Source organism: Bufo bufo, chromosome 2, assembly GCF_905171765.1.
Source record: "Bufo bufo chromosome 2, aBufBuf1.1, whole genome shotgun sequence".
NCBI classification, from domain to species: Eukaryota; Metazoa; Chordata; class Amphibia; order Anura; family Bufonidae; genus Bufo; species Bufo bufo.
The window spans coordinates 400,100,405-400,127,864 of record NC_053390.1 but is presented as its reverse complement, the minus strand read 5'-3'; the positions used below and the strand labels follow the sequence as shown (position 1 = coordinate 400,127,864).

Below are 27,460 nucleotides of genomic sequence, written 5' to 3'. Positions count from 1 at the left end.
ATCACCGTGCCCTCCTGCGCCGCATCATCACGTCATCTCGCGAGACCCGGAGCAGGAGGTTACGGTGATATAATCGCGATCTCCTGCGCCGCTCTACTGCTTCTTAAAGCTTCAGGCCAGGCGGAACGGAGGCGATGGGAGCCATAGGTATCTATCACCCTCATTATACTGCCTTCTGCCTGGCGCCCCCTACAATTTGGCGCCCGGGTCAACGGCCCCCTGGCCCCCGCCATGCTACGCCCCTGCAAGGCACTTACTAATGTATTGTGATTGTCCATATTGCTTCCTTTGCTGGCTGGATTCATTTATCTATCACATTATACACTGCTCGTTTCCATGGTTACAAACACCCTGCAATCCATTAGTGGTGGCCGTGCTTGCACACTCTAGGACAAAGCATCAGCCTCTCTGGTGGCCGGGACCATGGGAGCGCACATAGGCCAGTGCTTTTTTCTATAGTGTGCAAGCAGCACTAATGGATCGCAGAGTGGCCGTAACCATGGAAACGAGTATAATGTGATGGAAAAATGAATCCAGCCAGCAAAGGAAGCAATATGGACAATCACAATACATTAGTAAGTGCCTTGTATTAACTTTCTCTACATGATAAATGCCATTTGCTGAAGTGAGACAACCCCTTTAACTTTATGCTCAATTTAGAGTTGGTGTCCCCCTAATTGTTTTATTTATCCCACATATCCCGTCCTAGAATGTGTATGTCATACAGAAGCACTGGGGATATAGACAGATAAGGGATTAAGAAATGTCTGACAAGTAGATGGTATACAGTTATTTGTAGCTGTAAGCCAGATGTGTAACGTAGCGACATCTCTTTCCTAGGGAAATGAGGACCATGCTACCTTATTTGTAACCATGGAATTTAATGAAGATATTGGTGCTTGGTTTAAAACATTTGAACCAATGCAGACCAAAACAGCGGGACATACCGAACCTTTACATGCCATCCAAATCACATGTGATCCAAAGCTTGGTGGAGTTAATGAACAGCAGGTAAGTGCAGTATCCATCTTAGGGCTCATGCACACGGCTGTTGTCATTTTTGCGGATCCGCAAAACACGGATACCCGCCATGTACGTTCCTCATTTTGCAGAATGGAACATCTGGTCCATAATAGAACTGTCCTATCTGTAATGTGGACAATAATAGTGCATAGTCTTTTTTTTGGGCGGGGCCACGGAACGGACATATGGATACGGACAACACACGATGTGCTGTGCACAAAAAATGTGTCTCAGATGCGGGCAAAAAATATATTTGCGTGCATTAGCCCTTAGGATGGATTCACACGACCTTATGTATCTTGCGGTCCGCAATACGTGGATCCTCAAGAAATACGAGTGACATCCATGTTGCATCCATTTTTTTTGCAATCTAGATAAAAATCCTAACACTATTTTATTGCATGTATGTTACAATAATACTTTATTTGAAATGCTCTGTTGATTGTATAGTAATACTTGTTGTGGGATAATCCCTTACATCGTTTTGTACTTACAATATACCATAAATGACTGTCTCTTAGTCACTAATACACAATAAAAATGTCAGTTTCCTCTTCAAATTTTCTTGTATAGCACTAGGAAATACTTGCTAAGGTTTTGCATCCAATGCAGGTGGTCATTGAGTGACTTTTTCTGCCTATTATAAGACACTGCAGGTCACAAGTATTGTGGTACATCTGGACATTCGAGACCAGTGATGGCCAACCTGCGGCCCTCTAGCTGTTCTAAAACTACAATTCCTAGCATCTCATGACAGCTTAGAGCTATCAGCCTATAGCAGGACATGGTGGGAGTTGTAGTTTTACAACAGCTGAAGGGCCACAGGTTGGGCATCACTGTTCTATACGACGCCCCGTCATTCAGACTTGGGGCCTCATTTACACAGTTGGTTTTGAGCTTGGATTTCCATGTGGATTCTGAACACCTCCCGTTTTTGTTAATGGGAGGCCACGCTACCTTCTATACAGCTGCAGGTTAAAGCTGCATTAACCCTTTCCTGATGTGTGACGTGATAATATGTCACATGTTGGATCTGTAAAGATGGCGCCTGCACCAGAGCGGAGAGAGGACCATAGCTGGCAGGGGCCTGCTATTTCACATAGCAAACACCCTGGGCTAATTTTTGTAACCGGTGAAAATGGCGATCGCAGACATTTAGACCCTCAGATGCAGTGGTCAAATGTGACCATGGTATCTGAGAGCGTAAAACCAAGAAATGCTGAACAAAAACTCAAAAACAGAAAATCGCCTGTGGTAGAAGAGATTAATTTGGCTGTGCTGAGAAAGGGCATTGAATTGGGGGTAAAGCTGCAGCAGTCCCCTCCACAAATTGCAAAACTGTGGCAGAAACCCAAGGGATAGTCTTAATGTGAAATTTAACCGCAAAGGGTATGATGCTCCAACAACTTGATGCAATTTTGTTCTAAATCACTCCATCAGTTTTTTTTTTTATCTTTTTTTTTTTTTTTTACTGTGAAAGTGTGTTTTCAAAGCTAGACTCAATAGGCAGTAACCAGATCATCTGTATTCCTATACGATAAGAGCCTCCTTAGCTTCAACTGACAAAGCTCTGATAGAGCTTAAAATTGTCAGACCCTAGCACCTACAAGTTTGGAAAGGGTCCCTTTTATGATTGGATCAGCCAACAGCAAACTGCGACCAACCTCAGCCAATTTTTGGCTATATGAGATGTAGGAAGGCACAAGGGACCATCGTTGATAGTAGATATGTGTCACCAAGGTTACTGGCCTCGGTGAAGTAGGAGCCGGTATTTCAGGTGTCAGCGGCAGTAGGTGGTTGACACTTTTTGTTATTTAGTATACCTGTGAATAGCTGATCCGGGACAGCTCTTACTGGGAGTAGTTATAGTGCTGGGTGGGTGACTACTCACCACATTCCAGGTCAGGTTTTGACTGGCCTACAAAAACAACCAGCAGTGTCAGGTGGTGGTGATTACCTCTCTGACAGTGTGAAGTTCTGTGTGGGATCAGAGGCTAAGCTGGAGTTGCAGTGCCTGAAAGACTGAGGACAAAGCGAGGTCCACATACACCCCGCGGGGTTACGGTACTGTGCAGTACCATACCTGTGTGATTCAATAGATACAGGACTTTATTGTTTCTTTAGGCTGGCTGGAGCAAGCCGGTCACTACCGTTTACTGCCTTATTGTTTTGTCAAGAATAGAAGACAACCGTTACTTTGCTTTCACCGCTAAAAGGCGCTGCTGCTGTGTTCTTATCTGAAAACTAATATTGGGGCAGATCCCTACAGGACCTATCCTGACATTGTTAAGATGTGTTTTATACATGGACCCAAAATTAAACCTGTTGTGTCCTTGCTTGAGAGTCTTAAAAATTATGACTTTTTTATTTTGCCGTTCTTACATAGAAGATTTAAGTTAGAAATGTAATCCATATTATGTTATCACATTGATTTCAGATCAAATCTCATAGAAGAACGATCATATGTTTTGATGCACTTGGGATGGAAGATTATATTATTATTGTAACTGGAGGTTTATATGGGGAGATAAACATGTACAACTTGGATCCATCAACTGTTCATCTCATGTAAGTTCTACAACCGTTGCACATACAAAAATGCAGATTTCATGGTAAGATATATCCAGTTTGAGTGTGAGCCATTTAATCAATTTTCAATGGTGAATTTTGTATTGTCTGGACTGCATTTTTGGGGGTATAGTATATGCTCACATAGAAATAAAGTATGGACATATACTGTAAAGGCAAATTGTGACAAACAGTGCCCAGACACTGTTTTGCTTTTCCCAAATATGCATTATTCATACCATACTAGTGTCCATATGGTGCCGTCACACAGTATAGTCATATAGACATTACTAGCTCGGCTGGGTAGGGAAGGAACACTTGGTATAGAAACGTAAATCTGTGGATGCTCTACTACACTTAGGGTGCTTGGGAGGAATGCTAACAAATGCTTTCGTTAATAGAAGTTAGTGGGTGCTTCCTAAAGCCTCCAAAAAGTTCTGTTTGGGGTCCCTCAAGCAAGTGCACAGTTGCTGACACAACTGATTGACCAAGATTGATTACATGGTCACATCCATAGCACTTACCATACTAAGGTACTATGAATCTGATTCCCCTTGAACCAAAAGGGTCACACTCACAAGCACATAGTGCACGCTGTCACACTCAGCGGCTTTCAGTGGGTACAGTAGCATTTGTTAGCCTGTTTCAGCCCAACAGAGCTTGCTGCCAACCTCAAGCAATCGGCCTGCTCTGCTGTCAGTCTACTGCCCCTAAATCATAGCATGGGGCTCTCCAGAGGACTTCTCTCCACACTCTGACAATTGCCTTGCAGCATGTTGGCCTGGGAGAGGGGTTGGCATCACATACCTAAGAATCATTGCTGATCACTGTGTTGTGTACCCATGAGGCTGGGAGACATACCACCTGGGGTTCATGTACCACAGGTTGAGAACCACAGTTCTAGAGAACATGGACTGTTAAATTATTGCTTTGGTGGCAACATTCTTGTTTGCTTATATGCAAAAACACCCAAAAGCACAAGTAAATGGTTTTTATTGGAGAATTTTACTTAGTTCTGTACATTAAAGTTGTACATTTTTAAAGTCATCAAAGTTATACCATGCAGTTGTCAATTGTTTGCACATTTAGTGGTATTTCTGAGGAGAACACCTTACCAATCACCTGTACTGGAAGAAAATTTACAGTATTGTAGTCTGAACTGTCTTACTTTACTTTTAAATCCTTTTTATGTCATCAATGGGGACAAATGTAACAAAAACTGAAAACATTGCATTAAAATGCACAAATTACATCCCCGTTGTTTGAATCTGATTTCTCAAAATCCTTTTCACTATAATATGTCACAGCAGTGGTTATGGTACAAAGGTAATGTGTCTTCTTGTTAGCTGCAGCCGAAAGGTTGAAGATGATACCATGCCCAGTACACTTCCCGGCAATGGAAAGGCAAAAAGGATAAATTCTGTGTTGTTTATTTCACATGCAAATGCTGAAGATGTTAACAGACTAAGGTAAGTCAGATTTTAATCAATTTATAAAGGTGTATACTGTCAGGGGCGTAGCTATAGGGGCTACAGAGGTAGCAGTCGCTACCGGGCCTAGGAGCCTGAGGGGGCCCAAAGAGCCTTGTGCCGTATAAGAAGACATTGTTATTATAGAAAGTGCATGCTGGTCAAGTTACATCTCTGGCTGGAGGGAAGGGGTTAGGTCAAGAATTTGGCAAGGCGGGAGGGTGGGGTTTTTTGATGCCGTTCCAATTCTTGACTCAGGCAGCACTAAGGCTATGTGCTTCCCTGCCGCCTGGCCACAAAGCACTGAGGGAAGGGGAGCCCCAGCTGAAATCTTGCACCAGGGCCCATGAGCCTTCAGTTACGCCCCCTATATACTGTATAGTGCAATTAATATTTTACTGGCGTGATTAAAATATATCTAATATATAAAGCTGAGTGTATATGAGTGTGTGTATATATGTATGTCCGCTAAAGGAATCCGCACCGCCGCATTTACAATCACGAAATTTGGCACACAGGTATGTCTGGGAAGGTTTTAGACCAGGTCTCAGATCTCTAGGACGTACCGTTCCTGAGATATAAAAAAAAAATGCATTAGTCAATAGATTGGTCACATGACCCTTATCAGCCAATAGAAGCTCGCAAGCCGTTAGCCTCCACATACACAGTTTTACTCCAGGTTTCCATAACAAGCGAGCGATTTTTCTTCACTGCTGTAGGTGAGCTTTAAAGGAAATCTGTCACCAGGATAATCGCTATTGACGTAAAGCCATGGCCTAATAGCACTTAGTACCTTATCTTCAAGATGTGCCTTTTTTCCAGCAATAGATGTTTTCTATCTTCTGAAAATCCAGTTTATTTGGTATGCAAATGAGCCAGTAAGGTGCCCAGAGGGGCGTCACTCTTGCAGTATGAGCCCCTGCCACAATGTGTCCACCCTCAAAAGACAAACTTAAAACACCGCCCCCAGGCCCAGCTAAGCCACGCCCTGATGTTGTTAGGCCATGCCCCCTCCCATTCCTCAGCCAATTCATCAGGGATTGAAAAAATGAAGGTAAAAATCAACTTCTGTCATCTGCAGGGGTGGGAGGGAAGGTGAATTTCTCCCTGCAGCTCACACTCAGACAGAGCTGTGCTGCTGTCTTAGATTGAGCTGTTCAAAAGGACATCCCCCCACTATCAAGTTAGGCCATGCCTCCTCCCACTCCTCAGCCGACAGGGATTGAAAAAATAAAGTTAAAAATCAATGTCTGTCAGCTGCAGGGCTGGGAGGGACGGTGACTTTCTTCCTGCAGCTCACACTCAGACAGCACAGTGCTGCTGTCTGAGAGTGAGCTGTTCAAAAGGACATCCTTGTGTCCGTCCAGACCCTACGCCAGATGGAGGACAGGGAGTATGAAAGCCGTACTGCCCGGCCTAAAAGGGGGTGTGCTGCTGTGGAGGTCCAATTTTAAGGGACGGGGCACTGTGCGGGGGGGTCAGTGTCAAGGGGTGGGGGCTGTGGAGATCACTGTTAAGGGGGCGGGGTGCTGTAGATGTCACTGTTATAGTGGATAATGTTGTTATCTTTTAACAACGCACACAAACCTTAAATGAAATAGATTAAATATACCCGAGCGAAGCCGGGTCCTTCTGCTAGTTTTAAATATATCTAAAAACAAGACTGCATTTTTGTATGTACATTCTTATTGTTCTCTGGGTAATTCTATAGTTTAATTAGTCATTGCACAATTACCATTAATGGGGATGTCCATGGGATAAATGATTAGTAAAACAGCTCAGCATGGTTTAAATAAAGAAAAAAGGCATACTCACCTCCCTGATCCTCCGCTATTGCCATTCCTAGGTTGATGGCCCCCTACAGTTCTCTACCTCAGCTGCTGTGATGATGTTTTCACACTAGGATATATGACCACTGCAGCCAATCACGGGCAGCATATGGTTTGGGGTTACAGTTGCACACCAGAACAGGCTACCTGAACTCATTACTCTGTTCTGCAATTTTGAGAATTTTTGTATATTATTTTTTACCTCTAGTTTATTTTCTAAAGTTCTTTTCTAAAGTTTCTTTAATAAAAGAAAAATGTATTAAGCATGTAGGGATAAAATAGACTCCTTTGACACAACACTTTTTTAGGGTATGGACTTTTTTGAGCCGGTTTATGAGGCAGCATCTCCTGCAGGTCTTTCAGTCAAAGCCAGAAGTGGATACGAAAGTTATTGGAAATATAAAGGAAGGACTTATACTTTGCCTTTCTGCTGGACTTTGGCTAAAAAGCAAGAAAATCTGCCTCAAAACCTCATATGTGAACCTACCCTGATGATTATATTCATCTCTATAGGCACTATATGACTAGATGAACTAAACATAGTGGGGAGAGGCATCTTAACTGGTACAGATCCCCTGTCAGGAAATATTGCTTTTGCATTTGATGCAATTAATTAAAGGATAACTGTCACATTTAGACCCTAATTTTAATTTTCATATACCGTATGTAGTTACTAATAACATGATATTCCAGAATCAGTTACTATTAGACTGACTTACCCCATATTTAATAAGATTCAGCCCTCAGCAACCAGTCTGCATAAAACTTCAATTTCACTATTCAGTTAAGATCGCCGCCACTGCCCTCACCCTGAGGCTAATCCCGCCTGCCCTCACTAGCCAGTAACAATAGCCCCCCAAAAGTGTCAGTAACCAGAGCCCTCCCCCCTAAAGGGTTAATCTCCTGCAGCACAAAGGGGTCCTCTTACCACATGTTGCTTCCATTTATACACTGAGCAGATGGCAGATCTCCCTTCCCTGGTGTGCGCTGCTCCAACTCTGCATTCTCCTGTTCTGCTGAGTGAGGGAGCGTCTGCCAAGCGCAGGGACAGGGACAAGTGCACACAGCCCAGGCACTGTTATCAGCTGCTGGGGAGGAGCTGGCTTTAATAATTTACTTACAGTCCCTGGCTGTCAGTAATGTGACCCTGCACGCTATCAACAGATAGACGGACCATGCCTAGCAACCCTATTTTAAGCACAGGTAAAAGTAGGCAGTACAGGGAACAAAAATGTGGGTAATTGAATACACAGTGAAAAGTTGAAATAGGGCCACAAAGGTGATATTAATCACCACAATCCAATACTCCAAAAAAAAAATATACAACAGTTATCCTTTAAGATTGCTATAAGAAATAAAGCAAGCATATGAATAAATAGAGCACATTCTGAGGTCTCTGTTTTCTCCACAGTGCAAACACTATGGTCCAAGAAATTTCAACATGTAAAGTAAGTAAGGAGTTCAAGATAAATAAGTTCACTTTTATTAGAAGAATATTCAACATTCATATTTAGTGATCTCAAACTTGTGGATCCCAAACTTTGCAAGACTACAACATCAACACTTGAGATCCTTTACCATCATCCACATCATGGCCTAAACTTAAAGGGCCACTAAATCCAGAATCCAAGCACAAAAAAGTACTACCAACAAAACGTAACATAATCTCCTTATGTATCTTTCTTATTTGCTCTTGTTTTGTTAGCTATCACAATTGCAGACTAGAAAAAATACAACAGAAAAGCAGTGCACTGTTCTCTCAGGCTGCAGCCATGACTTCTCCACCTCTCTCTCCCCCTATGATGCTAGTGCACCTGAGCCAGGAAGTGTAGGAGGAAGGGGCTGGGTTTAGTCTGGATGACTTTTGTCTACATAGTGAAAATGGCCATTTTGTTGGATGGAATCTTCTAGTTACAGTTATGCTGTGATAATTCCTCCTTTCACTGCATAATTGTCCATAGTGTCATGGCTAGGCAGATTTGCCTTTCATGATTCTGGGAAGGCAGGGTTACCACCATATGGACTGCAGAATACGAATCCTACCAAAATAATCCCCCTCCCGCTGAAATATATACAGATATAAACCAATCAATGGTGATGATTGCAGTCCGTCAGGTGGTGTTTATGGAAAGGCCTCTACCATTATTTTAATTGTTCTCCTTCTATAATGTATGGTTTTGTGATTATTATAATTTATTTTGTGCCATTTCATTGTTATACACTGCTTGTTTACAGGGGTTATGATCATCCTGCAATCCAGCAGTGGTGGCTGTGCTTTCACACTATAGGAAAAAAACGCAGCGGTGGCCTATGCGTGCTCCAACGTTCCCCGCCACCAGAGAGGCCAGTGCTTTTTCCTATAGTGTGTAAGCGCAACCTCCAATGATGGATTGCAGGGTGGTCGTAACCATGGAAACGAGCAGTGTATAATGTGATGGAAAAATGAATCCAGCCAGCAAAGGAGACGATATGGACAATCACAATACATTAGTAAGTGGCTTGTATTACCTTCCTCTATATAATAAATGCCATTTGCTGAAGTGAGACAACCCCTTTAAGCTCTGCCCCTCTCCCAGAACTTCCTGTTGAGTGTACATGTGTGAGGGGCTATATGTTCTTTAAATGGAGGAATTATAAAGTGCTTTGTCTGCAAAAATTCGTTGAAACTGTGTAAGGCAGCAGTTTTTGGATCACCTCATAGACATAGCTGTGTGTACACTATGGATTAAATGTATTTGTGTTATTTACTGTATGTTTTTTCAGGATTTAGGTAATTGCACTAGCTCTGGTATAGTTTTATTATTTGATGCTGGCCTAGTTTGGCCCTTTTATTTGGCACTGAATGGTGGTATTATCAGGGAACTATTGTGGCAGTATTATGGCAGTATGCTAGTCTCCTTTCCACCTTCCAGATATGTAAGTGGCCTTCACCTATTTACAGAGGTCTCAGTGACTCCCAGTATTAGTTTTGACACATCGAAGTTTCACTAACAACTTATTCCGACAAAACCCTTTAATACAGACATCAACTTTCTTTATTTTTACATAGTTGCATAGTTACATAGTTAATACGGTTTATTTTACAGTAGACATTTTATTTGAATGATATCATTGCATGCAGTATGTAACAGATTTCATTTCTTTAGTCAGTCTCTTTCTATGGATCGTTCCATAGTGATAAGCCATAACCCAAATTTATTTTTTACTTGCAGAAAGATGTGAAGACCTCAGAAATAGGTTCTGGTCAGTAAACTACTTTATTGTCAAATTGTACATGATTATTGTTATTCATGAGTTTGTAAGTTATTGGTATAACAGTTTGTGACTTTTTTCTTTATATTAAAATTTTATTTATTTCATGGGACTTTGATATTGATTAATACTTTGACTTTGATATTGATTAATATATGATCGTTGGGGACCTAGCCATATACACTAGATGTATGTCAGCACAAACCCACCGATTTCGGTGGGAACAGTCGACCATCTAATGTGTATGGGGCATCCCGATTCACCTCTGATGGCAGATGTTGCAGGAGATAAGCACTAGGCAGTCGGTTTTCAATCTACCGTACTATCTGATCCTTTTTTTTCAACTAGATAAACCACTTCCAGTACACATGCTTGTTTGGCTGGCCGCAATCTTATGTGTATGGCCAGCCCCCACATGTTAACTGACTAGGGCTAGATTCACACTAGTGCTTGTTACATCCAACAGGCTGTTCTGGCAGGGAGCAGCCTTCTGGATGCCTATGTATTGGGCATTGCTGGAAGCTACAGCGTTGCCGTCTGGCCCCATTAACTATAATGGGGACCAGCAGAGATCTGGTCACAACACGGCAAATATATCGAGAATCGGCCGGACAAATAGCCCTTGGCCAAACAGCCTGTCAGATGTAACAAGCACTAGTGTGAAACTAGCCTAAAGAAGCCATGGCGATCTGAAGATTGTTATGTCCCCTTTATTGAGAGCAGATGCCTGGTGTTGCAGGTTGCAATGCCAGGCACAGCGGATACAAAGTGTATATGGCTCTGTGTCTGGTAAGCAGAGTGCTGCCACCCCTCCAGTCATCTGCTTGTCAAGTGTGCGGGTTGTCTTGTAATCGCAAGTACCACCCTACTGTCATTCTTCCATTAACCCCTTAACACATAATGCCGTACATATACAGCATTATGCACCTGCATTTGTATGGATCAAGCTGCTGTGGTGAGCCGCTCCATACACGGTGGGTGCTGGCTGTATAAGAACTCAGGCATCTGCCGCAATGACGGGGAACGATGATCACGCTGAACCCCATCATTTAACCCCTCAAATGCTGCGATCAGAGACCCCACAGTGAAATCGCCAGGCTCCGATCAGTTACCATGACAGCTTGGGGCCTGCTGAGGCTTCCCAGGGATGTCATAGTAACCTCCTCGCTAAGCTGTGCATGAAGCACAGCTCAGCACAGAGCTCGTCAAAATCCTGTTCCCCCTAATAGATCTCTATTGGGGTTGGAAATAGACCAAGGAATGTGGGCAGCACCACTGTCTGAAAGGTACAGACGGAGTGCCAGCGGCTGAGTCGGCGATCCACCTCCAAACAATATAGAATAAATGAACTCCGCAGCACATCCGAGTAGTGAAGAAGTAAAAGAAGCTTTAATCACCAAGCATGCTTGGTGATTAAAGCTTCTTTTACTTCTTCACTACTCGGATGTGCTGCGGAGTTCATTTATTCTATATTGGGGTTGGAAATAAAACTCAGATGCCAGAGCCAATTGCGACAGCAGTATCTGAGCAGTTAGACAGAGAGAGGGGACTTCCTCTGTCCTCCAACCGGAATTCCACTGCAAAATCTTGGGGCTTTGATTGGTTTCTTTGACAGCCTGGGGCCTTGTAAAGGCCCAAAGAATAAGGCCTCTTTCACACTACAGTATGTTGATTTCAGTGTTTTGCGTTCCGTTTTTCACTGAGCCGTTGTTCCATTTTTTTGTTTCCATTGTGTTTCCATTTCAATTCCGTTTTTCCGTATGGCATATACAGTATACAGTAATTACATAGAGAAAATTGGGCTGGGCATAACATTTTCAATAGATGGTACCGCAAAAAACGGAACTGATACGGAAGACATACGGATGCATTTCCGTATGCATTCCGTTTTTTTTGCGGACCCATTGACTTTAATGGAGCCACGGAACGTGATTTGCGGCCAAATATAGGACATGTTCTATCTTTCAACGGAACGGAAAAACGGAAATACGGAAACTGAATAAATACGGAGTACATTCCGTTTTTTTTGCGGAACCATTGAAATGAATGGTTCCGTATACGGAACACAAAAAACGGCCCGCAAAACGAAAAAAAAAACGGTCGTGTGAAAGAGGCCTAAGGTTGTCAAGTCATTTTCAAGGCACATGAACATTTTTTTTGTCCGTTCCATTTTTTTTGCTGAACCATTCACTTCAATGGGGCCGTAAAAAACAGAAATGACTCAGTGGGCGTTCCGTGACGATGTGTCCACATGTCTGTTCCGCAAAAAAAATAGAACATGACCTATTATTGTCCGTATTACGGACAAGGATTGGACTGTTCTATTATGGGCCCATTCTGCAAAATGCGTTATGCACACGGCTAGTATCCGTGTTTTGCCAGTTTGCACTTTCCAGACTGCAAAACAACAACGCTCGTGGGCATGAGCCCTTAGTGCACAGTGAACACTGTAAAAACAAAACCCCAAAATCCATGACAGAAGTTATTTTTTCAATTTTACTTCTTTTTTTCCCATTTTCCAATACAATGTGGTAAATTAAACGATGACATTAAAATACAACCTGCCCCAAAAAGAAGAAGCCCTCATATGACTATGTAAATGAAAAATGTAAAAAGTTATGGCTCTTGAAAATCAGGGAGGAAGAAATAAAACAAAACAAACAAAAAAAAGAACAAAAAATTGGATGTGTCATTAAGATGTTAATAGGTAACACACAACAGAAAGTAATATTTAGTCAATTAATACACAAGATGCCTAAAGGAGTTGTCTGAGTTTTTTATGCTGATGTCCTATCTACAGGATAGGTCATCAGTATGTGATCGTGGGGTCCGACTCCCAGTACTTCCGGCGATCAGCCGTTTGAAGAGACTGCTGCTCTGGTAAGCTGCGTCTAGGCCATGTGACCAAATAGCGTGACGTCACTGGCCTAGGCACTGCTCAGTCCCATTCAATGAATGAGGCTTAGTTGTGATAGCAAGCATAGTGGATATCCAGTGGATGGAGCTGTGATTGGTAAACTGTGAGGAGACCTAGGCGCTCACCACTGTGCCATGGTGTCTTGAAAGAGCTAATCAGCAGGGGTGCTGAAAGTCAAACCCCCACCAGATACTGATGACTTTCCTGAGGATAGGTCATCCCTTTAACTAGGAGAATACCGTATTTCAGAAACAGGTGAATTATCTTACGCTCCTCTAAATATACTAACCACATTTAGAAAAGAACCATTATATAATTTATTAAAAGAGCCATAATATTATCCTTAAAGGTGTGTACTTCAGTTGATACAAATAATTTTATATGATGAGTGGTATCTTACTGCCTAGTAACAAATATTGTATATACTATGTTGTACTAGAAGACGAACATGATGAAGAGCCACATGGAAATGATTCTTGCTCAATGAATGGCAAGTCAGTCCATCCGCTCATAGTTTCAGGTCATGAGAATGGATACCTCTATTTGTGGAATAACAAGGTAATGATATTTTACTTTCTACATGTATGGCAAGGTTCACACATGTACACAGATCAGCGGTAACATTAAAAGCACTGACAGGAAGAGAGAATAATATGGATTATCTTGAGAAATGGAACCTGTCAAGGGGTGGGACATACAGTATTAGGGGGAAAGTGAAAAGTCATTTCTTGAAGATGTGTTGGAAGCAGGAAAAGGGACAGGGAAAGTGTAGGAATCTGCACAACTTTGAAAAAGGCCAAATTCTGATGCCTAGCTGAATGGGTCAGAAAATCTCTAAATTGGCAGGTCTTGTGGGTGTTTCCAGTATGCAGTGGTTAGTACCTATCAAAAGTGGTCCAAGGAATAAAAACTTGTGAACCATGAACAGGGTCATATGCACTAAAGGTACACTGATATACAGTGGATATAAAAAGTCTACACACCCCTGTTATAATGTCAAGTTTCTGTGATGTAAAAAAACGATACAAAGATAAATCATTTCAGAACTTTTTCCACCTTTTATGTGACCTATAAACTGTACAACTCAATTGAAAAGCAAACTGAATTCTTTTATGTAGAGGGAAGAAAATATATAAAATAAAATTATATTGTTGCATAAGTGTGCACACCCTTAAACTAATACTTTGTTGAAGCACCTTTTGATTTTATTACAGAACTCAGTCTTTTTGGGTATGAGTCTATTATGATTGCACATTTTGACTTGGGAAGATTTGCAAAAACACTCTTGCACTCTTCTTTGCAAAAACACTCCCAATCTGTCAGATTGCGAGGGCATATCCTGTGCACAGCCCTCTTCAGATCACCTCACAGATTTTCAATCGGATTCAGGTCTGGGCTCTGGCTGGGCCATTCCAAAACTTCAATCTTTTTCTGGTGAAGCCATTCCTTTGTTGATTTGTATGTATGCTTTGGGTTGTTGTCATGCTGAAAGATGAAGTTCCTCTTCATGTTCAGCTTTCTAGAAGAAGCCTGAAGGTTTTGTGCCAATATTGACTGGTATTTGGAACTGTTCATCATTCCCTCCAGCTTAACTAAGGCCCCAGTTCCAGCTGAATAAAAACAGCCCCAAAGCATGATGCTGCCACCACCATGCTTCACTGTGGGTATGGTGTTCTTTTGGTGATGTGCAGTGTTGTTTTTGTGCCAAACATATCTTTTGGAATTATGGCCAAAAAGTTCAACCTTGGTTTCAGCAGACCATAACACCTTTACCAGTGGACTTTTTATATCCACTGTATATTTGATCCATGGAGGCCCCAATTCACAATTTACAGGATTTAAAGAGGGTCAATTAGCAATTTTGACTATGCTAAACTGCTGACAGCACTAGGAGTGGGATGGGGTTAGCAGAAGAAAAAGAAAGTTTTTTTATTACCATGAGTATTATGAATATGAAGTTTTATTCTGTCAGATTCCGCTTCAGAAAGTACACTGGAGGTGGGGATTCATAGTGAATTGCCCTCTGCTACCTGCATTGAGCTGCTTCATAGTCCCTACCCTCTGACCTGCTGTAGTAGTCTCCTGGTTGGATGCTACAGCAGAGGGGAGCTCAATGCAGAGAGCACTTCACAGTGATGTTCCACTTCAGTGCTCTTGCAGGAACAGAATCTGACATGGTCAAAACTTCAAAGTCCCTTTAAGTATCTGCTGCTAAAACCTTAGGGTACTTTCACACTTCCGTTAAAGTTTTCCGGTATTGAGTTCTGTCCTAGGGGCTCAGTACCGGAAAAAACTGATCAGTTTTATCCTAATGCATTCTGAATGGAGAGCAATCCGTTCAGTATGCATCAGGATGTCTCCAGTTCAGTCACTCTTATGGTATTTGGCCGGATAAAATACTGTAACATGCTGCAGTATTTTCTTCGTCCAAAATTCCGGAACACTTGACGGAATGCCAGATCCGGCAATATTTTCCATTGAAATGCATTAATGGCAGATCTGGCACCAAGTGTTCGGCAAAACGGATTCAGTTTTCCGGTCTGCGTATGCGCAGACCTTTAAAAATGCTAAAATGTTTTTCCGGATGACACCGGAGAGACGGATCCGATGTTTCAATGCATTTGTTAGACGGATCCGCGTCCGGATCCGTCTACAAATGCTATCCATTTGCACACGGATTTCCTGATCCGGCAGGCAGTTTCGGCGACGGAACTGCCTGCCGGATCTTCAGAACGCAAGTGTGAAAGTACCCTTAGCATCACATCCCACAAGACAACTTCAGAGTTCTTGTGTGAGTTCATGGGATTTTGGTGACACAGTATTCACAGGTGGTTAATGTTAAAGCTGACTGGTGTATAAGACAGTGTTTTTTTTCACTGGTGAATCACAAAGGTGGTATTATTTTATTTGACTAAATCAGTAAAAGTTACGTTTTAAAGGGTCAACTCTGCTGGAACTTTCTATAAGACAGTGTTGGTTTTCTTTATTTTTGATGATGGGAGCACAAAAAAGTATCTATTTCCGCATGTTTGTGTTTAAATTGACTAGCATATTATATTTATCTTTTTCCAGGGAGACTTGATAACGAAGTTACTACCTTATACAAAGCATCCTCCTATTTCCCTGACAGTGCTTTGTGCAAATAAGTCCAGTAAGATTATCTTAGCTGGTAATAGAGGTAGGTGCCGCCTTCTGTAGTTTGACCATTTAATTATACTATGGTATGAATTCTAAAAATTTACATGATTGGTCCTCACAGTCAGTTCACAAAAGTAAGCCTTCTGTCAGTATTGTATTTAGATGAGGATCCTAACTAGTCTGTCCCATACATGTTGAAGATCAACATATTAGAATTGAATGGACTGTTAGTCACACGGGTGCAGTGGTGTGCCTAGGGTGTTTGGCACCCGGGGCAGGTTCTTTCTCTCACACCCCCCACCAATACTTTAAAAAAATTGTACCCCCTTACAGTAGTATTGCCCTCATTGTACAACCTTCACAGTAGTTTTGTCCAGATATGTACCCTCTCATGGTAGTTATGCCCATATTGTGCCCCTTCAAGGTAGTTATGCCTTCACTGTGCAACTTTCACAGTAGTTATGCCCAAATTGTGCCCCTTTAAAGTACTTATCCCTTCATTGTGCCCCCTTCACAGTTGTAATGCCCTCTTTGTGCCTCCCTCACAGTAGTTATGCCCTCTCTGTGCCCATTTCAAAGTAGTAATGCCCTATCTGTGCCCCTTCACAGTTGTAAGGCCCTCTCTGTGCCCCTTCAGAGTAATTATGCCCTCACTGTGCCTCCATAACAGTAATAATGCCCTCTGTGCCCCTTCATAGTAATAATGACCACTCAGTGCCCCATAACAGTTATGCCCACCTACTTTACAAAAGTAATGCTCTCTGTGCCTCCTTCACAGTAGTAATGCCCATTGTGAACCTTCGTAGTAGTAATGCGCATTGTGCCCCCTTAATAGTAGTAATGCCCATTGTGTTCCCTGCATAGTAATAATGCCCACTGTGCCTCCTTCACAGTAGTAATGCCCATTGTGCCCACTTCATAGTTATAATGCCCATTGTATCCCATTTATAGTAGTAATGCTCTTTGTAGTAGTAATGCCCTCTGTGCCCTCTTTGTTGTAGTAATGCCCTCTGTGCCCCCTTTGTAGTAATAATGCCCTCCGTGCCCCCTTTGTAGTAATTTTGCCCTCTGTGCCCCCTTTGCAGTAGTACTAATGCCCTCTGTGCCCCCTTTGTAGAAATAATGCCCTCTGTGCCCCCTTTGTAGTAGTAATAATGCCCTCTGTGCCTCCTTTGTAGTAATTCTGCCCTCTGTGTTCCCACCATGGTAGAAATATCCTCTGTTAAATAAAAACAAACAAACAGTAACTTCTCACCTTGTCCCGTTTCTGAAGCTCACAGTCCTCTCTCCCCTACAGACACAGATCGCTCTGCAGCACTGTGTGGGTGGAGCTTATGCAGATTTCCGGGCTGCAGGCTCCGCCCACACTGTCCGGTAGCACGATCAGTGCCTGCAGGCTGAATGGTGGAGCAGGGAGAAGTCTTCCTGCTTCACCATTCTGTGCGGGAGAGACAGAGCGCAGGGAGCTGAGCTCCTGCAATGACGCTTCCATCTATATTGATGGAAGCACTCATTGCTTCTAGGCTCTGGCACTCCCTGAGAGCCGGCACTCAGTGCGGAGCGCCCCCCTGCCCCCCCCTGGGCATGCCACTGCACGGGTGAATAAAATAATAAACTCTATTGTGTACAAGTATATTAAATTCAATATTAAGTATATTAAATGCATAATGTCTTCAAGTGTAGGGAATATAAGTGTCCTCCAATCAAAGATAAGGTGTAGGATGCTTCTATTAAAGGGGTTGTCTCCATTCAGCAAATGGCATTTATCATGTACAGAAAGTTAATACAAGGCACTTACTAATGTATTGTTATTATCCATATTGCTTCCTTTGCTGGCTGGATTCATTTTTACATTGCATTATACACTGCTCGTTTCTAGGGGTTATGACCACCCTGTAATCCAGCAGCAGTGGCCGTGCTTGCATACAATAGGAAAAAGTACCTCTCTGGTGGCCGGGTCTGTGGGAGCTCCCATAGGTATGCATGGGCAGCAGCTCCCGTCCCAGCCGCCTCGTATGTGCGCTGCAGCAGTGGCCATAGCCCCTGGATATGAGCAGTGTACAGGATGGAAAAATGAAATGAGATCACTCATTTAACAGAAGTTGGGAACAGGATTCGTTTAATAGAACAGGGTGGCGTATTAGGGCAGTCATGGGAATATAACATAGCAAGAAATGGATTCCAAAATCCCTATCCCTACCATTGTTCTTCAAAATTGTCAGCCATTTGTGCCAACTTGTAATCTGTTTACAGGGCGACAGACAACAGCTGCAATAAAACATGTGTTCTGATAAGGCACCCTTGTCAAACTGAACTCTCAGCAGCAGATGCTATATTATCTGCATTGCACTAGAAATATTGATGAGATTATTAGATATGCAGTCTCTATAATATACATATAAGTACGGTTATTAACCCCTTCAATGTGCATGGAAACAATGTTTAAAAATATTTTTGAATGTAACTCGAATTATGCTTTTGTTTGATCTTCAATATATTCCAGAGGGCTATGTCATAATATGGAGGCTTCTCAACGGTGAAGAGTCCAATCAACTAGGATCAGTGGTAAGACAGCAATCTGGTGTTAGAAATGACAGAAAGACAAGCATAAATCAAGATCCATGATTAAAGAAGTTTCACAAGAACCCCAAAATGTTAGGTAACAGCAAGGATTTTTTTAAAAATAAATAACAAAAGAAGACTTACGCACCTACCTGCTCCGCCCCTGTTCCAGTATCTCTTCTCTGGTATTTGTTTCTGCCAGTGCATCAGTGACATCCCCAACTGTGCCACCTGATGGCTACAGCCAGTCCCTGGCCTCACTGGCCTAGTTGGGTAGGTCATTGTTGTAGCTCAAAGCTCTCAGCAGCGATGATGCTGATGACCACCCCATGTGTCCCCTGAGGCCAGTGACTGGCTGCAGTAATGGTGTGGAGTAGTTGGGGTTGTCATCACTTGAACAGGTAAGTAAATGTTCTTTTATTTCTATAATAATCCTTCATGTTATCTAAAATTATTGGGGTCTCAGAAAACGGCTTATCAGAAAGCTTATAATATCATTCATGATTGATTTTGATCCAATTAAGATCTAAATAAGGATGTGGCTTAAGTTCAGATATTTCTTTTGAATTTGTTTCTACTACTGTACTTCACATTTATTCATTTTTGGGGAAAAAAATTGTGTCAGTCAGCTCACTTTACATTGAGTAAAACTGTTACAGATAACCAACGTGTGCAAACAGGTGATGGCCATTTTGCATATTCCCATGCATATTCTCAGGCACAAGGAAACATACAAATATGCAAAATGGCCACTGCCTCTTTGTACATGCTTAGAGTATTTTCTACTGATCGTGATGGAATAAAAGCACAATGATATATTACTGGTGAATGCTGCTGTTTGAACCTCTCTGGCTGAGATCATTTTGACTACTAAAGCCTGTGGGTGAAGGTCATGGTTAGAGGAGCACAATCATGTTGGGTCAATAATAGTTGAGAATAGAGCTCTTGTGAGGGGAAAGTACTCCTACATCTGTAAAGTTTGCCCATCTTTTTTAATTAAAGGGAGTCTGTCATCAAAGTTTCACCTTTTTAACCCTTCCCATAGCTTTCTAGCAGCCTTACAGTTAATAAAAACGTTACCTTTATGAGCAATCGTGGAGCTATGGGAAGGGTTAAAAAGGTGAAACTTTGATGACAGACTCCCTTTAAGTTATGGATATTTGCACAGGTAAACCTGACATTTTATGTATCTGCTTTCCACCCAAATAATAATCTTTTCCATGCAGACATTAAAGCAGCACCTTTGCTGGAGAGCCCATACGCTCAAAATAACTGACCTGTGTTATGAGGACAACACAAGTATTGTGGTATCTGCGTCTGCTGATGGATCTATTAGGTAGCTGAGTTTCTTTTACATCTGATCACTTTTCTTTAAACTATTATTAATGCTGAGCATCCATATTTTACAAAACCTATTAATGTTTTACATGTAGACTCTGGTGTGCTTCAAATGGACATTATATTGGATACTTTGGACAGAAGAGAGTTTTTGAATTAACCAATGAGAAGGATTATTTTCTACCATGTGACATAATTGAGACGTCTGTTCAGACAAAATCAGAGCTAAACATATTAGGAAAGAAGAAGAACTATGAATATCCTCTGATCTATGACCATGATAGGTAAACTTTTTGTATGTAATATAGGAAAACACTTTGTTAGGATCTTACGTGTTGAATGATGCATTTAGAATGATTGATATGTCCATATGGAGGGTAGTTTACCAATATCCTGTTTATATGCAGAGGAGAATATGGGGTGGGGGGGGAGTTTGATTCTGACTAGCACTAACAAGCGGGCATCGAGGCTACCAACAAGTGACTGTACCTTGGTCAAAATATTTAGATACAGGTCTGGACAGCTATCAGAATTTTTTTCTTGGGTGAAGGAAAGCCTAGCTACAACTATGTCATCAGTCCCTCTTTCCTTTAAGACTGGTACAAAACATGATACGGGTTTTTTGCCTTAGCACTAACGAGCTTCACCTTTTTAAATTAACAGTCATTCACTGTTTGCTTCTTAAACTGAGATTTTGGGGTTCCCAGTTTATTGCTGTGTATGTTTAGACATGCATACAACTCTACATGAACATATGCTGCATACTGCTGTTTAGGCCTTTATGCATAAGTAAACCTACACATCCATACAATGAGGAACCAGAGATCTGGAATCAGAGAGCGAACTTCAAATAAATCACATATGAATGTAACAGAATGTTTGTTTGAATGTTGGGTCATTCTGGTCGCCTTTTAGGGCAAGGACGAGTCTTTTACCTTTTATGGTTGATTGGTTGTGTTTTTACTTCCTCCCTTACCACCATCCCTTCCTTTTATTCACATTTTCTTCCCCTCCCCTTCCTTTCCCTTACAGTCTCTCCACTTCCCTAGTTGAACTTTTGTAACATGCTATTTATATAATTATAGCAATTATTATTAATGTTGGAGGATTTTATAGTCTTGTAATGTTATTCTTTGACATATTGTGCTTTATTGAATAAAAATTCTCAGATTCAAGTCAACAAAAAAATTAGATGCACCAATGAATGAGGAGTCTCTTGCAGGATCAGCTGTTGACATGAAATATTTTAAAGCTCTGTCATCTCCCAAGGTTGGTTTTCATTCTAAAATATGGAATTTATTGATAATATTGAAATATTGACATACAATATGTAATGAAAGTATAACTTTATTTTTATAAAAGAGAATGTAGTATTTTTTTGTTAATTCATTTTGACTTACCAATTGGTTTAAATGTTGCCTATGTTAGATATGTTTACCCTTTATTATGGCACCTCACATACATAACGTATAACTGCAATATTTTGTACTAAAAATGGTGCATTTTCTAACTCCTCTTAACCATACTCATTTCTATTTAAAATGTTGAGGTTTGCTTAAAAAGATCAAAAACATAAGATATGAAATTGGTGCTCGCTATATGCTTTTGGTGCAATTGACATAAATATCCTCATTCAGGATTCTCATCTATTAGCCTAAGCAGAAAGTGGCTACAAAGAATCTCTCACTCTGGGTGTCATAACTCATAAGCCATTGTGCATTATAGACAGCCCACTGATTTCAATAAGCATTGTGTAATGCTTTATTTGCCCGTTGGTGGCACTGTTTCTGGCTTACTTAACTGATTGTAGCCAATTGCTGTGGTTTCAAGTGCAAGTGATCTTTCAAGATACAATGGCCTCAGGATACAATATTTTCAACGTACAATGATCTTTTCTGACCCATCGTAAGTTAAAACTAAACTCAACATACAATGCCTCAGACTCAGATCTAACCAATCAAGGCCACTTCTCCGGTAAAACAGCTGGATTAGTTGCTAGTTAGCAGCTATTCCTGACTATTATCGGTATGGACTTGCTTTATCTATCTTAGTTATCTGCCTATTTTTCTGAAATCTTGTGCATAATTTTAAAAATGAATTCCAAAGGAGGGCAATTAAAGGCCTCAATTTATTTAGCAAATCCTAAGCTGGGTCAGTTCTGGGGGGGGGGGGGGAGTATTTTCTGAAAAATTCATAAACTGCATTAGGGCCTCATCATGCTTTCGGATGGCTTTTTTTTACTATGTCCGTAGGATAAGGGTAATGGACAAAAATGTATAATTTCAGGTACACTTGTGGGGGTCCACATTGTCGGCTTTTGTACAGCAAACTGTGTAACATAAAGGATAGGTTGCTGGACAATTAATTCCTGAAAAAAAAAGGGGGTAAAATTTGTGACCTCCTCATTTATTTGTGGAGTTGATAAAAATTGGGGAACAGGGGGAAAAATGAGGTTGCAAAATTGCATGCTGTGAAAATGACATCACTGTGCTGTGAACGTGATGACTTCTTCTACCACCATAGGGCTATGGCTTCCGGTGATAGAAGCGGAGCTTGAGTTACCACTTTCTGAATATATTTCTGCCTCTGAAGCCATGTCTGGTTCATTAACTGAACTGTTGGAGGATATAAACTCATGCCTGCTCCGCACTATATACCCTTCAGGCAATTTTTTTTGTTACAAAGTAAAAAAAAAAGGAAAATAATTTTACTTTTTTTTAACAAAAAGGTGTACAAAGTAATGGTGTTATGGACAGTAACTGTCACCCAATGATGGACAGTAACGGACACCTAGTAACAGATGCCCAATGACGACAGTTGTGGACAGACAGTATCGGACACTTAATAATGAACGCCCAACGAACAACAGTAATGGATGGACACTAACGGATGCCTAGTAATGGACACCCTCTGACCAATAGTAACAGAAGGATAGTAACGGACACCCACTTACCGATATTAATGGATATACAGTAATTTATGTCCACTGACAGTTACAGATGGACAGTTTATGAACTGATTGGTCTGATTTGTCTGATTTTATGTTTTGTTTTGCTGTAACGTGAACAGCCAGGACAGTAGTCTGATCTCCCTCTCCACTGCACTGAGAGGTGAGAGACACACAGCCCATGTCCTGGCTGCATTAGTAATATACCCTTATGATCATGTGCTCTCCATGGTAGCTCATGGAGATCACATGATCAGGGACCAATAGTAGTAGTCCTTGATTGTTATTGTGCTGCTGTAAATTACTGCACATGAGAGTGCCATTTTGTTTTACAGGAAGGGGAGCAACAATGGGGGGGAGGGGGGGTGGCTGGTCAGTCTGGATTTCTGGCTCCCTGTCCTCTGTCCATCACAGGGCCTGGACAGACGCAGGGATGTCCTCCCTTTCAGCAGCTCACACTTAGACAGCAGCATTGCGCTGTCTGAGTGTGAGCTGCAGCAACATATTAACTGACTGAAGCTTCTCTGACCCCCAGTCAGTCCCTAGAGCCAATGGACATGGCTCTCTTTGGCTAACTGAGTGAGTATGCTGGCATTTTCAGTGATTAAGTGATCAGAGACTGCTCGTTATGGACTCTGATCATTGTCCCGAGCCCCCAGGGCATGGAGCTTTAGTGCTTTCTTTTGGCACTAACTTGGGCTAAAATTTCGCCATAAAAAGGTGGCTTCCTAGTCCAAGCCTCTTAGTGACTGCTGCAAAAAGGTCTACAGGTGGTTACTAAGGAGTTAATAAAGCACCTTTTCACTTTTTCCAATTATTTTTTTATTAATAAAAAATATTTAAATTCAGAAATCTTGCTGGTATGTGTGTGTGTGTAGGGGGGTACACTAATTTTGGTATGGTGCCCTATAACACCTGTACAAAGAAAAAGAAAAAAAACCTCTTTAACTGAACTGAACAAAATTAAAATAAGCTTTCATTTTTTATTAAATATTAATATTAAGTACAATGCCCATATCTAAGGTAATATAAAGAAGCAAATGTATTATTGCCTAGTTTGGACCTGATCCGTACGCTTTCCGCAGCCGTATGTCTGTTCTGCATAAAGTGAAGAAAGTGAAAAGTGAAGAAGCTATTATTATTTTTTTTTACAAAAGCCATCAAAAATTATTGCTTTTTTGGGAGAAGTTTCAGATTTGTTATACTGTACAAGTTAGGATTCCCAGGAGTAGAAGTACAGTATGGAACATGATGGACACGGCAGGAGATGTGCAGCTGTGTAGGGGTTGTAGTAGCGGTAGCAGTACAGTAAGAAACATGATGGACAAGGCAGGGGATCTGCGGCTGTGCAGGGGTAGTAACAGTGGCAATGCAGTGCCCCAAACAACTTCTGCAAAAAGGTTTATTACTGCTAAAAAGGGTTTAATGTTAACAAAATGTAATGTTAACATTTAATGTTAACATTTAATGTTAACAAAAATGTTGTAATTTGTTGTTAAAGCACTTACTTCTATGCACTGTGTATATCTAATAGCAGTGTATGGGCAACATATGGTTAACATTGGCAGATGGGCTAGGTTACCAGGGTGATAGACCGACTCTGCCCCCTAATTAGTGAGTTTAGTCTGAGTAGGACTACAGGAAGAAGGTGTGCATGTACTCAATCTGGTAAAGAAAGACTTTATTGCAACCAACGGAACTGGTTATTGACTGCACCAACCAGTGTTTACAAGCTGTGATACATGCCAAATGGGGTGCTACAAGGTACTAACCATGCAGGGTGCCCAAAGTTTTGCTTCAGGCTCTTTTTTTTTGTTATTTTGAAAAATGTAAAATATGAAAGTAAAAAAATGTTTTGCTAAACTGTTCACAGTAACAGTAATTTTGACCAGGGGTGGCCAAACTTTTACATGTCACTGTATATGCTTTTCATTTACACACTGCCACAAAAATCTCTATGATTTCAATTACATCAAATCATCTAAATCATATGTAATTGGGGTCTAATGTACAGATAATACAAATTAGGTCAGGTCAGAAATAGTGGCAATTAAAGAGGAACTGTCTCCTCTGTCTGTTTAAGTAACTGCTTTCCTTCCCCATTTAATAACAATTCTGGGGCAGTTATTCTGTTGACTCACTGTTGTACTATTCCTCTATTATCCCTACTAGAAGTTTATGAATGAAGTGTCAGCAGTCTGCAATAAAGGTCTAACTAGGTGTTACCAGTTTGGGTTGTGCCCTTGCACTGTCTGACACTATCCAGTCATTGCTACCAATGGCAGACTGTGCAGGGACACAACCCTAGCTGATAATACCCTGATGGACCTTTATTGAAGACTCATGGCAATTTATTCATTAACTTCTCGAAGGAATAATATAGGAATGGCACAACAAACATAAGAAAAGATGCCCCGAATTTGTTACTACATGAGGGATGCAGGTAGTTATTAGAACAGACAAATCAGGAGAGGTTACAGGTGCTTTTCAAGGACTGTGGGAGATATAGAAGTGTACAAAGAACTGTTAAATATCAAAAGGAGATGTCTGTTCAGAAAATCCTTTGTAAAATGAGGACATCAGTTTGTGGTTGTTAAATTTATCAGAGAGAAGGAATTTGTGAGACCCACCGTATACAGGTTAAACTCGAAAAATTAGAATATCGTGCAAAAGTCCATTTATTTCAGTAATGCAAATTAAAAGGAATTGCATTAATGCAGCTTAAAATTAGAATTTTGTGAAAAGGTCCAATATTCTAGGCTCAAAGTGTCACACTCTAGTCAGCTAATTAATCCATATCCCCTGAGCAAAGGGTACCTCAAAATTGTGACTTTGGGGTTTCATAAGCTGTAAGCCATAATCATCCATATTATAACAAATAAAGGCTTGAAATATCTCGCTTTGCATGTAATGAGTCTATCTCATATGTTAGTTTCACCTTTTAAGTTGCATTACTGAAATAAATGAACTTTGCACAATATTCTAATTTTTCGAGTTTTACCTGTACATAGATACATAGAAGGATGACCTGATATTTACAAACCTATAGATGCACATAGGGTGGAAATGTAACACTATGACTCTATGTTGTATGCAGCTGCAAAGTGTAAAGCTTCCGGTGTTACCAGTCTATGAGCAAAACCAAGAGTCTGATCCCAGTATTATCACAGGAAAACTGAAGGTCAGCACAACGGTAGGTATTTTCCTAATATTCTATTTCCTACAAGCCCATTCTTCCATCATGCCTCAAGGTCTGTTTCTATAGGTATCAGGCTACATGCACACGACTGCATGTGTTTTGCGGTCCGCAAATTGTGGCATCCGTTTTTTTTTTTTGTGGATCCATTGTATATGCCTATCCTTGTCCGCAAAACGAACAAGAATAGGACATGCTCTATTTTTTTTTGCGGAATGGAACCACGGACAACGGACGCGGAAAACAAACGGTTGACTATCCACATTTTTTTAACAGCTCCATAGAAATGAATGGGTCTGCATCCTATCTGCAAAAAAATGGAACGGACGCGGAAACAAAATACGTTTGTGTGCATGAGGCCTAAGGAGCATACTACTAAGATTCTATCTTCCAATGAAATGTATATTTGGAAAACCCTGATTAATATGTTAAGGGATGCAAAAGGCCCTCACCTCTACACACTGCCTGACGTCTTTACACCAAAGGTTGTACTTGGAGCATCTATTCTGTCTCCAATAGTGAAGCTGGGCTAGCACTGTGCAGGCTGGGGATAGTAGCCTGGTAGCAGTTATAAGTCTTCCTATCTCAAGCTGCGGCATTATTGTAATTTTTCTAAAACTGAATTATGATGTAAAATGTCTTTATTCAGCATATGAAATATAGAGTCTGCTTCATAATGTACATTTATTTTTGTTTCCCTTCTTTAGGAAATAAAATCAACAGCAACAGAGAACAGAAGAACGCGTTTTCCTCCAATTCAAGGCAAACATTAAAATTCATTCACCCACTGCAACATCCCTAGCTGTTTTTTCTGAGCACTTTGTCCCTTCATTTTAATCACCTCTGCCTTTCCGTAAGCCGGTACCGCACCCGCTCAGCTCTGAGAAGAGCTGAGCAGAAACAAACAGGCACAATACTTGCTTAAAGTGGTTTTCTATCATTACTTTGGTTTTTTAACAGTTATTATTATGTATTTCCTTCCCTCATGTATGTCTTCCCGGTGCTTTTTTTTTTTTTTTTCAGTTTGGACTCTCCTGATCTTTTTTCACTTATGTACAAGGGGTGTTCAATAAGTTATCTACCCTAGCATGTTCTGTCAGTGTTAGAAAGCTGAGCTTGTCTGTACAGGTTGAGACATGTCTCTACATGCAACACACAAAGTAACAGTTCAGTCTGATGAAAGCACTGGAAGTGACAATATGGCAAGTGCAGTACAGTGCG

General features: G+C 41.1%; 1 protein-coding gene across 1 annotated transcript in view; it reads left to right on the top strand.

Moving 5' to 3' along the window:
• Window positions 1-27,012, top strand: part of WDR64 (WD repeat domain 64) — an 86,788-nt gene extending 59,776 nt beyond the window's left edge. The window contains exons 14-24 of the mRNA XM_040419780.1: window positions 841-1,011; window positions 3,461-3,591; window positions 4,938-5,060; window positions 13,466-13,616; window positions 16,131-16,236; window positions 18,700-18,761; window positions 19,985-20,094; window positions 20,192-20,380; window positions 21,266-21,365; window positions 26,141-26,236; window positions 26,947-27,012. Of these exons, the coding sequence (XP_040275714.1) occupies window positions 841-1,011; window positions 3,461-3,591; window positions 4,938-5,060; window positions 13,466-13,616; window positions 16,131-16,236; window positions 18,700-18,761; window positions 19,985-20,094; window positions 20,192-20,380; window positions 21,266-21,365; window positions 26,141-26,236; window positions 26,947-27,012 (1,305 nt within the window). The remainder of the gene's footprint in view (window positions 1-840; window positions 1,012-3,460; window positions 3,592-4,937; window positions 5,061-13,465; window positions 13,617-16,130; window positions 16,237-18,699; window positions 18,762-19,984; window positions 20,095-20,191; window positions 20,381-21,265; window positions 21,366-26,140; window positions 26,237-26,946) is intronic.
• Window positions 27,013-27,460: the final 448 nt, after the last annotated feature.